The 13,867-nt window shown below is 45.0% G+C and overlaps 1 protein-coding gene across 1 annotated transcript in view; it reads left to right on the top strand.

Moving 5' to 3' along the window:
* Window positions 1–13,867, top strand: part of LOC139539797 (NLR family CARD domain-containing protein 3-like) — a 32,366-nt gene extending 18,499 nt beyond the window's left edge. Inside the window, exons 4-6 of the mRNA XM_071343101.1 lie at window positions 9,285–9,458; window positions 9,855–9,901; window positions 10,329–13,867. Coding sequence (XP_071199202.1) covers window positions 9,285–9,458; window positions 9,855–9,901; window positions 10,329–10,858 — 751 coding nt within the window. The 3' untranslated portion in view covers window positions 10,859–13,867. The remainder of the gene's footprint in view (window positions 1–9,284; window positions 9,459–9,854; window positions 9,902–10,328) is intronic.

Below are 13,867 nucleotides of genomic sequence, written 5' to 3'. Positions count from 1 at the left end.
TGTTGTAGCCTCTGTTATTGGTAATGGTGAGAGGTTAGCATGTTTTGTTGTAGCCTCTGTTATTGGTAATGGTGAGAGGTTAGTATGTTTTGTTGTAGTCTCTGTTATTGGTAATGGTGAGAGGTTAGCATGTTTTGTTGTAGTCTCTGTTATTGGTAATGGTGAGAGGTTAGCATGTTTTGTTGTAGCCTCTGTTATTGGTAATGGTGAGAGGTTAGCATGTTTTGTTGTAGTCTCTGTTATTGGTAATGGTGAGAGGTTAGCATGTTTTGTTGTAGTCTCTGTTATTGGTGATGGTGAGAGGTTAGCATGTTTTGTTGTAGTCTCTGTTATTGGTAATGGTGAGAGGTTAGTATGTTTTGTTGTAGTCTCTGTTATTGGTAATGGTGAGAGGTTAGCATGATTTGTTGTAGCCTCTGTTATTGGTGATGGTGAGAGGTTAGCATGTTTTGTTGTAGCCTCTGTTATTGGTAATGGTGAGAGGTTAGCATGTTTTGTTGTAGCCTCTGTTATTGGTAATGGTGAGAGGTTAGTATGTTTTGTTGTAGTCTCTGTTATTGGTAATGGTGAGAGGTTAGCATGTTTTGTTGTAGTCTCTGTTATTGGTAATGGTGAGAGGTTAGTATGTTTTGTTGTAGCCTCTGTTATTGGTAATGGTGAGAGGTTAGCATGTTTTGTTGTAGCCTCTGTTATTGGTAATGGTGAGAGGTTAGCAAGTTTTGTTGTAGCCTCTGTTATTGGTAAAGGTGAGAGGTTAGCATGTTTTGTTGTAGCCTCTGTTATTGGTAATGGTGAGAGGTTAGCATGTTTTGTTGTAGCCTCTGTTATTGGTAATGGTGAGAGGTTAGCAAGTTTTGTTGTAGCCTCTGTTATTGGTAATGGTGAGAGGTTAGCATGTTTTGTTGTAGTCTCTGTTATTGGTAATGGTGAGAGGTTAGCATGTTTTATTGTAGCCTCTGATATTGTTAATGGTGAGAGGTTAGTATGTTTTGTTGTAGCCTCTGTACATTTCTCATTCATTATTATTCATGATTCATTCGTGATTTTTCTCAATCAAGGCATCATCAGGGTTAATTTAGTTTTGAAACTTACTAAGAAAGAACAGTACTCCAGTCATCATCCACCATTGTAATTTTGGGCAAAACACAACCCAAAACACAACCAAAACAAACCGCAAATGCATCCACCGAGTTTGGTACCAAATAACTTTTGACAACTTTAATACACTATGAGTGAATTGGTCAGAATACTTATGACTTGTTCCAATAGGGGGACAAGATACATAAAGTGCTTTTATTTTTCTAAATGGTGAAACAGATATGAATAAAAATACTCTCAAATTTAAAGGTGACATTATATGCTGTCACCTCATATGAAACCTTTGATCTCAATTCCAAAATGTTGGAGTATAGAGCCACATTTAAAATGTTAGCTTCACTGTCAAAATAGATATGGTGTGGACTGTATACACAATACAATCTGAAGCTGATACCTCACTGTCATTATAGATATGGTGTGGACTGTATACTCAATACAATCTAAATCTGATACCTCACTGTCAGTCTTTTGACTCATACTGCTTTTTAAACTGGTCTGGTCAGTCTACTCAAATATTTGTACTATACATTTTCTTCTCTTCAAGCAATATTATGATCATTTGTCGTTTTTAATAATGATACATCCATTTATTAATTGATATGGCAGGTTTCAGGACACTGATATCTGAATATGTTGAAAATATATACTTCCACTATTTTCACCACCAAAGAATAGCAGTGTGGTTTTAATATGATTTGACTCTTTGCAGGCTGTCAGGCTGTCTAGTCACAGAGGAAGGCTGTGCTTCTCTGGTCTCTGCTCTGAGGTCAAACCCCTCACACCTGAGAGAGCTTGACCTGAGTAACAATGACCTGAAGGATTCAGGAGTGAAGCTGCTCTCTGCTGGACTGGGGAATCCCCACTGTAAACTGGAGACTCTGAGGTCAGTATTCCTGTAGTTGGTCAACAAGTGATAACTGTTCACCAGATCCACATGTGTTTACCAGGCACACATAGTCCACACCATATGTGTTTGGACAGTGAAGATTACAGTTTTACATTTGGTGCTATGCTCCAGCATTTTGGATATGAGAACGAATGTTTCATATTAGGCGACAGTACAGAATGTCACCTTTTATTTAAACGTTTTCATACATATTTTACCATTTATAAATGTAAATGCTTTATGCATACTTCACTTTATGCTGTTGAGTTTACCTCCACTGTACCCGCACCCCACCATACCCCTGTCTGTATATTATGCCCTGAATCTATTCTACCACGCCCATAAATCTGCTCCTTTAAAACCGCTTAGAACTAGGGGGCGCAGTTTTCGCTTTTGGCTAAATAGGCGTACCCATTTGAAACTGCCTATTTCTCAGCCCCCGAAACTAGAATATGCATATAAGTCAGATTAGGATAGAAAACACTCTGAAGTTTCCAAAACTGTAACATTTTTGTCTGTGAGTTAAACAGAACTGATATTACAGGCTACAACCTGAGGAAAATCCAACCAGGAAGTGGCCCTGTTCTTGAGACCTCTCTGTTCCCATGCACCCCTATTGCCCATATAAAGGGATATCAACCAGACTTCTTTTTCTATGTCTTCCCTAAGGTGTCAACAGCCTTTAGACATTATTTTCAGGCTTTTATTTTGAAGGATGAGCGTGAACGACCACATTGCGTAAGTGGATAGGTGGGGGCTCTCCGAGTGATTTTTGCGCAAAAGTGAAAGGCAGCCATTGCGGTCCTAGTGAAAAGCCAACTGTCCCGGTTGATATATTATCGAATAGATATTTGAAAAACACCCTGAAGATGGATTATAAACAACGTTTGACATGTTTCTGTGGACATTATGGATATAATTTGGAATTTCTTCCAGCGTTGTCGCGACCGCTCTTTCCGGTGGATTCCTGGGCATAAAACGCAGCAAACAAATGGAGGTATTTGGATATAAAAAATATCTTTATGGAACAAAAGGAACATTTGCTGTCTAACTGGTCTCGTGAGTGAAACCATCCAAAGATCATCATAGGTAAACAATTAATTTGATTGCTTTTCTAATTTTCGTGACAAGGTTACCTGACGCTAGGTGTTCTTATTGTTTTGTCGAGCAATCGATACATTTACACAAATGCAAGTATTGCTTGCGCTGTAAAGCATCATTTCAAAATCTGAGACGACAGATGGATTAACAAAAGGCTAAGCTGTGTTTTGCAATATTGCACTTGTGATTTCATGAAATTAAATTTTATTATATACCGTTCCCGCTAGGCTAGGCTATGCTAGTCAGCGTTTCTGATGACAAATATCCCGGATCCGGGATGGGGAGTCCAGACAGGTTTAATTCTCTGTCCCCTTCGCAATAGACGACCAGTTTTGATAGCCTTTAGCCGTACCCTCATCCTACTCCTCCTCTATTCCTCGGGTGATGTGGAGGTTAACCCAGGCCCTGCGTGTCCCCAGGCACTCTCCTTTGTTGACTTCTGCAACCGAAAAAGCTTTGGTTTCATGCATGTTAACATCAGAAGCATCCTCCCTAAGTTTGTTTTACTCACTGCTTTAGCACACTCCACCAACCCTGATGTCCTTGCCGTGTCTGAATCCTGTCTTAGGAAGGCAACCAAAAATTCGGAGATTTCCATACCCAACTACAACATTTTCCATCAAGATAGAACTGCCAAAGGGGGAGGAGTTGCAATCTACTCCAGAGATAGCCTGCAAAGTTCTGTCATACTCTCCAGGTCTATGCCCAAACAGTTCGAGCTTCTAATTTTAAAAATGTATCTCTCCAGAAATAAGTCTCTCACTGTTGCCGCCTGTTATAGACCCCCCTCAGCTCCCAGCTGTGCCCTGGACACCATATGTGAATTGATTGCCCCTCCCCCATCTATCTTCAGAGTTCGTTCTGTTAGGTGACCTAAACTGGGATATGCTTAACACCCCGGCAGTCCTACAATCTAAGCTAGATGCCCTCAATCTCACACAAATTATCAAGGAACACACCAGGTACAGCCCTGAATCTGTTAAAATGGGCACCCTCATAGAAATGATCCTGACCAACTTGCCCTCCAAATACATCTCTGCTGTTTTCAATCATAATCTCAGCGATCAAATCAAATCAAATTGTATTTGTCACATACACATGGTTGGCAGAGTGTAGCGAAATGCTTGTGCTTCTAGTTCCGACAATGCAGTAATAACCAACAAGTAATCTAACCTAACAATTCCACAACTACTACCTTATACACACAAGTGTAAAGGGATAAAGATATGTACATAAAGATATATGAATGAGTGATGGTACAGAACGACATAGGCAAGATGCAGTAGATGGTATAGAGTACAGTATATACATATGAGATGAGTAATGTAGGGTATGTAAACATAAAGTGGCATAGTTTAAAGTGGCTAGTGATACATGTATTACATAAAGATGGCAAGATGCAGTAGATGATATAGAGTACAGTATATAAATATACATATGAGATGAGTAATGTAGGGTATGTAAACATTATATTAAGTGGCATTGTTTAAAGTGGCTAGTGGTACATTTTTACATAATTTCCATCAATTCCCATTATTAAAGTGGCTGGAGTTGAGTCAGTATGTTGGCAGCGGCCACTAAATGTTAGTGGTGGCTGTTTAACAGTCTGATGGCCTTGAGATAGAAGCTGTTTTTCAGTCTCTCGGTCCCTGCTTTGATGCACCTGTACTGACCTCGCCTTCTGGATGATAGCGGGGTGAACAGGCAGTGGCTTGGGTGGTTGTTGTCCTTGATGATCTTTATGGCCTTCCTGTGACATCGGGTGGTGTAGGTGTCCTGGAGGGCAGGTAGTTTGCCCCCGGTGATGCGTTGTGCAGACCTCACTACCCTCTGGAGAGCCTTACGGTTGTGGGCGGAGCAGTTGCTGTACCAGGCGGTGATACAGCCCGACAGGATGCTCTCGATTGTGCATCTGTAGAAGTTTGTGAGTGCTTTTGGTGACAAGCCGAATTTCTTCAGCCTCCTGAGGTTGAAGAGGCGCTGCTGCGCCTTCTTCACAACGCTGTCTGTGTGGGTGGACCAATTCAGTTTGTCCGTGATGTGTACACCGAGGAACTTAAAACTTTCCACCTTCTCCACTACTGTCCCGTCGATGTGGATAGGGGGGTGCTCCCTCTGCTGTTTCCTGAAGTCCACAATCATCTCCTTTGTTTTGTTGACGTTGAGTGTGAGGTTATTTTCCTGACACCACACTCCGAGGGCCCTCACTGCCTCATTGCCTGCATCCGCTATGGGTCCGCGGTCAAACGACCTCAAACGCACCCGAAAACACTTCTGCGGGCAGGCCTTTCTAATCGACCTGGCCCGGGTATCCTGGAAGGATATTGACCTCATCCCATCAGTCGAGGATGACTTGTCGTTCTTTAAAAGTATTTTCCTCACCATCTTAAATAAGCATGACCCTTTAAAAAAATGTAGAACTAAGAACAGATATAGCCATGGTTCACTCCAGACCTGACTGCCTTCAACCAGCACAAAAACATCCTGTGGCGGACTACAATTGCATCGAATAGTCCCCATGATATGCAACTTTTCATGGAAGTCAGGAACCAATACACACAGTCAGTCAGGAAAGCAAAAGCTAGCTTTTTCAAACAGAAATTTGCATCCTGTAGCTCTAACTCCAAAAAGTTTTGGGACACTGTAGAGTCCATGGATTACAAGAGCACCTCCTCCCAGCTGCCCACTGCACTGAGACTAGATAATACTGTCACCACTAAAAAATCCACGATAATTGAGAATTTCAGTAAGCTGGCCATGCTTTACTCCTGGCTACCCAAACCTCGGCCAACAGCGCCACACCCCCCACAGCTACTTGCCCAAGCCTCCCTAGCTTCTCCTTCACCCAAATCCAGATAGCAGATGTTCTGAAAGAACTGAAAGAACTGAAAAACCTGGAACCCTACAAATCAGCTGGGCTAGACAATCTGGACCCTCTCTTTCTAAAATTTTCCGCCGCCATTGTTGCAACCCCTATTACCAGTCTGTTCAACCTCTCTTTCATATCGTCCGAGATCCCTAAAGATTGGAAAGATGCCGCGGTCATCCCCCACTTCAAGGGGGTGACGCTCTAGACCCAAACTGTTTTATACCTGTATCCATCCTGCCCTGCCTTTTTAAAGTCTTCGAAAGCCAAGTTAATAAACAGATCACTGACCATTTCGAATCCCACCGTACCGTCTCCGCTGTGCAATCCGGTTTCCGAGCTGGTCATGGATGCACCTCAGCCACGCTCAAGGTACTAAACGATATCATAACCGCCATCGATAAAAGATTGTACTGTGCAGCCGTTTTCGACCTGGCCAAGGCTTTTGATACTGTCAATCACCGTTTTCTTATTGGCAGACTCAACAGCCTTGATTTCTCAAATGACTGCCTCGCCTGGTTAAACCAACTACTTCTCAGAGAGAGTTCACTGTGACAAATCGGAGGGCCTGTTGTCCGGACCTCTGGCAGTCTCTATGGGGGTACCACAGGGTTCAATTCTCGGGCCGACTCATTTCTCTGTATATATCAATGATGTCGCTCTTGCTGCAGGTGATTCCCTGATCCACCTCTACGCAAACAACACCATTCTGTATACATCTGACCCTTCTTTGGACACTGTGTTAACAAACCTCCAAACGAGCTTCAATGCCATACAACTTTCCTTCCGTGGCCTCCAACTGCTCTTAAATGCTAGTAAAACCAAATGCATGCTTTTCAACCGTTCACTGCCCACATCCACCCGCCCGACTAGCATCACTACTCTGGACGGTTCTGACCTAGAATATATGGACAGCTACAAATACCTAGGTGTCTGGTTAGACTGTAAACTCTCCTTCCAGACTCACATTAAGCATCTCCAATCCAAAATTAAATCTAGAATCAGCATCCTATTTTGCAACAAAGCCTCCTTCACTCATGCTGCCAAACATACCCTCGTAAAACTGACTATCCCACAGAGCCTTGACTTCGGAGATGTCATTTACAAAATAGCCCCCAGCACTCTACTCAGCAAGCTGGATGGAGTATAACACAGTGCCATCCGTTTTGTCACCAATGCCCCGTATATCACCCACCACTGCGACCTGTATGCTGTAATAGGCTGGCCCTCGCTACATATTTGTCGCCAGACCCACTGGCTCCAGGTCATCTATAAGTCTTTGCTAGGTAAAGCTCCGCCTTATCTCAGCTCACTGGTCACGATAACAACGCCCACCAGTAGCACGCGCTCCAGCAGGTATATCTCACTGGTCATCCCCAAAGCCAACACCTCCTTTAGCCGCCTTTCTTTCCAGTTCTCTGCTGCCAATGACTGGAACGAATTGCAAAAATCGCTGAAGCTGGAGACTTATATTTCCCTCACTAACTTTAAACATCAGCAATTTGAGCAGCTAACCGATCGCTGCAGCTGTACATAGCCCATCTGTAAATAGCCCACCCAATTTACCTACCTCATCCCCATATTGTTTTTATTTTATTTTATGCTCTTTCGCACACCAGTATTTCTACTTGCACATCATCATCAGCTATTTATCACTCCAGTGTTAATTTGCCAAACTGTAATTACTTCACTACTATGACCTATTTATTGCCTTACCTCCTCACGCCATTTGCACACACTGTATATAGACTTTTCTATTGTATTATTGACTGTACGTTTGTTTATTCCATGTGTAACTCTGTGTTGTTGTTTGTGTCGCACTGCTTTTCTTTATCTTGGCCAGGTCACAGTTGTAAATGAGAACTTGTTCTCAACTTGCCTACCTGGTTAAATAAGGTGAAATAAATAAATAAAAATGCATGTAGTTCTCCAATTTGAAGAAGTTTTAATTATTTGGACAAATTAACTTATAGTGTATTAAAGTAGTCAGAAGTTTAGTATTTGGTCGTAAACGCTGGTTGCATTTGCAGTTTGTTTTGTTTGTGTTTTGGAAAACTTTTTTCCTAATAGAAACTGACTGGTGGATGATGACTTTAATTTTGGAGTCAATTCACTTGTATTGTCAGTAAGAATAGAAGATATTTCTGAACACTTCTACATTCATGTGGATGATACCATGATTATGAATAATCAGGAATGAATCGTGAATAATGATGAATGAGAAAGTTACAGAGGCACAAAGATCAGACCTCTGTTATTGGTAATGGTGAGAGGTTAGCATGTTTTGTTGTAGCCTCTGTTATTGGTAATGGTGAGAGGTTAGCATGTTTTGTTGTGGCCTCTGTAACTTTCTCACTCATTATTATTCATGATTCATTCATGATTTTTCTTAATCATGGCATCATCAGAATTAATTAAGTAGTGTTTTGAAAACATGTTATCTTCACAAAGAAAAGTGAGTTCAGTCATCAGCCACCATTCATTCATTCATTGCTATTAGACATAAACATAACTCATAACACAACCAAACAAACTGCACATGCAATCAACGAGTTTACGACCAAATACTATACTTACTAGATACATAAAGTGCTTTCATTTCTAAACAGTGAAACAGATATGTATGAAATATCCTCAAATTTAAGGTGACATTATATACTGTCACCTCATATGAAACATTTGATCTGAAATCCAAAATGTTGGGAGTATAGAGTCACATTTAAAATGTTAGCTTCACTGTCAAAATAGATATGGTGTGGACTGTATACTCAATACAATCTAAATCTGATACCTCACTGTCTGTCTTTTGACTGATACTGCTTTTTAAACTGGTCTGGTGTCACACCCTGACCTTAGAGCCGCTATATTTCTTTATTTGGTTAGGTCAGGGTGTGATGTGGGGTGGGCATTCTATGTTCTATTTTCTATGTTTTGTATTTCTTTGTTTTGGCCAGGTCTATTGTAGCCCTTTTCCCCACCTGTCTTTGTGGGTAGTTGACTTTGTTAGAGGCATTTTGCCCTGTTACTGTTTACTGTCGTTTTGTATTGTTTTGTGGCGGCATTTCTAATAAAAAATGTAAATGAAAACATTTCTAATATGCAACGACAACCGTGACATCTGGTCAGTCTACTCAAATATTTGTGTTTTATATGTTTCTATCTACAAGGAATACTTTGATAATTTGTCATTTCTAATAATGAAACGTCCATTTATGAATAGATATGGCAGGTTTCAGGACACTGATGTATCTGAATATGTTGAAAAATATACCTCCACTATTTTCACCACCAAATAATATCAGTGTGGATTTAATATGAATTGACTCTTTGCAGGCTGTCAGGCTGTTTAGTCACAGAGGAAGGCTGTGCTTCTCTGGTCTCAGCTCTGAGGTCAAACCCCTCACACCTGAGAGAGCTGGACCTGAGCTACAATCACCCAGGAGACTCAGGAGTCAGACTGCTCTCTGCTGGACTGGAGGATCCACACTGCAGACTGGAGAAACTCAAGTATGTAGAGGGTTTATGTCAATGTTCATATCAGACATGTTTGACTTATCAGGCTAGTTAAGACAAACATTCTTACCACCACTTGGACAAGGTTATATGCTGACTGTGTGTGTGTTCAGTGTGTGTGTGGGTCCAGTGTCTGAGTTCAGGTGTATCCCTCAATGAAAGGTGTGTGTGTCCAGTGTGTGTGTCCTGTGTGTGTGTGTGTGTGTGTGTGTGTGTGTGTGTGTGTGTGTGTGTGTGTGTGTGTGTGTGTGTGTGTGTGTGTGTGTGTGTGTGTGTGTGTGTGTGTGTGTGTGTGTGTGTGTGTGTGTGTGTGTGTGTGTGTGTGTGTGTGTGTGTGTGTGTGTGTGTGTGTCACTCAATGACTTTCTTTTCTTCTGCTTACCGCTACAGTGTGGAACATGGTGGAGAGAACAGAATGAAACCTGGGCTTAGAAAATGTGAGTGTTGACTGCTGTGAAGAATATGACTAAGAATAAGACTTAATTCAAGTTAAGTCAAAGTCAAAGACCACCATCATTACTTACTGGGACATATTGAATATCAGCTGTAGTTCTACAGAAGCAGAAATCAGGGACACTAAAGTTTACAAAGTTGCTTTGACTGTGTGTGTGTGTGTGTGTGTGTGTGTGTGTGTGTGTGTGTGTGTGTGTGTGTGTGTGTGTGTGTGTGTGTAACTAATGGGAATACGTGTGTGTTATATTACCATACAGTATAACATATGATCATTCAACAAGTCTCAAGTTACCTTAAATTCTCCTTTTGATACCTAGAAACATCTACATTAAATGAATTAGGGAAAAGTGAGTTAACATTCTAATGTGAATGATGATGATTTCTAATATTGTGTTTGGTTTCATCCATCAGATGTCTGTGATCTCACACTGGACCCAAACACAATAGACAGACACCTCTCTCTGTCTGAGGAGAACAGAAAGGTGACATGGAGGAGAGAGGAGCAGCCGTATCCTGATCACCTAGAGAGATTTGAGGACTGGGGACAGGTGCTGTGTAGAGAGGGTCTGACTGGGCGCTGTTACTGGGAGGTAGAGTGGAGTGGGAGGAGGGCTGTTACAGGAGTGACATATAAAGGAATCAGCAGGAAAGGAGGGGTTAATGACTGTTGTCTTGGATACAATGACAAGTCCTGGAGCCTGTTCTGCTATGACAACCGTTACACTGCCAGGCACAATAATAATCCCATTTCCATAGATGTCCCCTCCTCCAGCTCCCACAGAGTAGGAGTGTATCTGGACTGGCCAGCCGGCACTCTGTCCTTCTATAGAGCCTCCTCTGACACAGTGACCCACCTGTACACATTCACCTCCACATTCACTGAGCCCCTCCATCCAGGGTTTAGGGTTCATTATGTTGACTCCTCAGTGTCCCTGAAATAATAACACACACAGGACACACGCTGGACACACACACACTGGACACACACACACACACACTGGACACACACACACACTGGACACACACACACACTGGACACACACTGGATACACACACACACACTGGAGACACACACTGGACTCACACACACACACACACACACACTGGACTCACACACACACAATGGACTCACACACACACACACTGGACTCACACACACACACTGGACTCCCTGGAAATAATAACCTGACACACACACACTCGTGCCTCACCGGGAAAGCCCTGGAGGTGTTTAGGGGTTTCCGTTGGTGCTACTACGGTGGAAGGTCCAGACCAGGTCTCCACCGTGCGCATTCCCTCAGAATATGCCGATTTGGCTCTCTAAAAAGAAGGCGACTCAATTACCACCCCATCGACGGGGCGATTGTGCGATAAATCTCGTAGTAGACGCTGCACTTCCCAGGAGTCACGTGTATCCTCTCTCACAGGCTGAGATGGAAACATATCTCTCCGAATCCCTGCGGCAGGGGTACATTCGGTCCTCCACTTCACTTCTCCTCAAGTTTCTTTTTTGTGAAGGAGGGAGGTCTGCGCCCGTGTATTGACTATCGAGGTCTGAACCAGATCACTGTGAGGCTACCACAGCGATTGAGTCACGGGCTTCTTCCCCAAACTAGATCTAAGGAGCGCTTACAACCTGATGCGTATCCGCCGAGCATGTGTCCCTGGTGTGCAGAGTGCTTGGTCGCCTGTTGGAGCATGACCTGTACGTCAAGGCTGAGAAATGCTTGTTCTTCCAGCAGTCCGTCTCCTTCCTAGGGTATTGCATTTCCACGTCAGGGGTAGAGATGGAGTGACCGCATTTCAGCCGTGCGTAATTGGCCGACTCCAACCACGGGAAAGGAGTTGCAGCGATTTTTTTCTACTACCGGAGGTTTATCTGGGGTTTTGGGAAGGTAGCGGCTCCCATTACCTCACTGATGAAGGGGGGCCCGGTACGCTTGCAGTGGTCAGCTGAGGCAGACAGGGCTTTTAGTCACCTGAAGGCTCTGTTTACCTCGGCTCCCATGCTGGCCCATCCGGATCCCTCTTTAGCGTTCATAGTGGACGCGTACGAGGCTGGGATAGGTGCTCTCTCAGCGCTCGGGTACGCCACCGACGCTCCGCCCCTGTGCCTTCTTCTCGAAGAAGCTCAGTCCGGCGGAGCGAAACTATGACGTGGGGGACCGGGAGCTGTTGGCTGTCGTCAAGGCCTTGAAGGCATGGAGACATTGGCTTGAGGGGGCTAGACACCCTTTTCTCATCGGGACTGACCACCGTAATCTGGAGTACATCCGGGCGGCGAGGGGACTGAACCCTCACCAGGCAAAGTGGGCCATGTTTACCCTTTCCTACAGACCAGTCTCCCAGAACGTGAAGGCAGACGCATTGTCTCGGCTGTATGACACAGAGGAGTGGCCCATGGATCCCACTCCCATACTCCCTGCCTGGTGGCGCCGGTAGTGTGGGAGCTGGACACGGACATTGAGCAGGCGTTACGTCTATCTTGGCTAAGGACGTGAGAGTTTATGTTTCCTCCTGCTCGGTGTGCGCCCAGTGTAAGGCTCCTAGGCACCTGCCCAGAGGTAAGCTACATCCCTTACCTGTTCCACAACGGCCGTGGTCACACCTGTCGGTGGATTTTCTGACCGATCTTCCACTCTCACAGGGTAACACCGTGATCCTGGTCGTTGTAGATCGTTTCTCTAAGTCCTGTCGTCTCCTCCCTCTGCCCGGTCTCCCTACGGCCCTACAGACTGCGGAAGCCCTGTTACCGCACGTCTTCTGGCACTACGGGGTACCTGAGGATATAGTGTCTGATCGAGGTCCCCAGTTCACGTCTAGGGTCTGGAAGGCGTTCATGGAACGTCTGGGGGTCTCGATCAGCCTTACCTCAGGTTTTCACCCCGAGAGTAACGTGCAGGTGGAAAGAGTTAACCAGGATGTGGGCAGGTTTCTGCGGTCATATTGCCAGGACTGGCCGGGGGAGTGGGCGGCGCCCTGGGTTGAGATGGCCCAGAACTCGCTCCGCAACTCCTCTACTAACCTCTCTGCCTTCCAGTGTGTACTGGGGTACCAGCCGGTTCTGGTGCCTTGGCATCAAAGTCGGACCGAGGTTCCTGCGGTGGACGACTGGTTCAGGCGCGCGGAGGAGACATGGGAAGCTGTCCGTGTTCACCTTCAGCAGGCCGTGATGCGCCAAAAGGAGAACGCAGATCGCAACCACAGTGAGGCCCCAGTGTTCGCACCAGGGGACCGGGTCTGGCTCTCGACCCGAAACCTGCCCCTCCGCCTGCCCTGCCGGAAGCTGGGTCCGCAGTTTGTGGGGCCATTTAAAGTCCTGAGGAGAGTGAACGAGGCTTGTTATAGGTTACAACTTCCACCCGATTACCGTATTAACGTCTCGTTCTATGTGTCTCTCCTCAGGCCGGTGGTGGCTGGCCCACTCCAGGAGTCTGAGGTGCGGGAGGTTCCTCCGCCCCCTCTGGACATCGGGGGGCTGAGGCATCTCGTGGAGTGGGAGGGGTACGTTCCGGAGGAGAGGTGCTGGGTTACGGTCGATGACGTGTTGGACCCCTCAATGCTGCAGGAGTTCCACCGTCTTCGTCCGGATCGCCCTGCGCCTCGCCCTCCGGGTCGCCCCCGAGGCCGGTGTCGGCGCGCTGCTGGAGCCGCGCATCAAGGGGGGTTACGGGGGGGGGGGGTACTGTCACGACTTTCGCTGAGGTCGGTTCCTCTCCTTGTTCGGGCGGCGTTCGGCGGTTGACGTCACCGGCCTTCTGGCCATCGCCGATCCACCTTTCATTTTCCATTAGTTTTGTCTTGTCTTTCTCACACCTGGTTCCAATTCCATAAATGACATGTGTATTTAACCCTCTGTTTCCCCCCATGTTCGGAATTGTTTCTTGTTCTTGTCCTTGCTCTTGTCCTTGTTCGGAATTATGTTTATTAAACGACACAGTTGTAAATCA

This window comes from Salvelinus alpinus, chromosome 1 (genome assembly GCF_045679555.1).
Source record: "Salvelinus alpinus chromosome 1, SLU_Salpinus.1, whole genome shotgun sequence".
Classification (NCBI taxonomy): Eukaryota; Metazoa; Chordata; class Actinopteri; order Salmoniformes; family Salmonidae; genus Salvelinus; species Salvelinus alpinus.
Note: the sequence above shows the minus strand (reverse complement) of the source record. Positions and strands in the feature narration are given on the sequence as shown.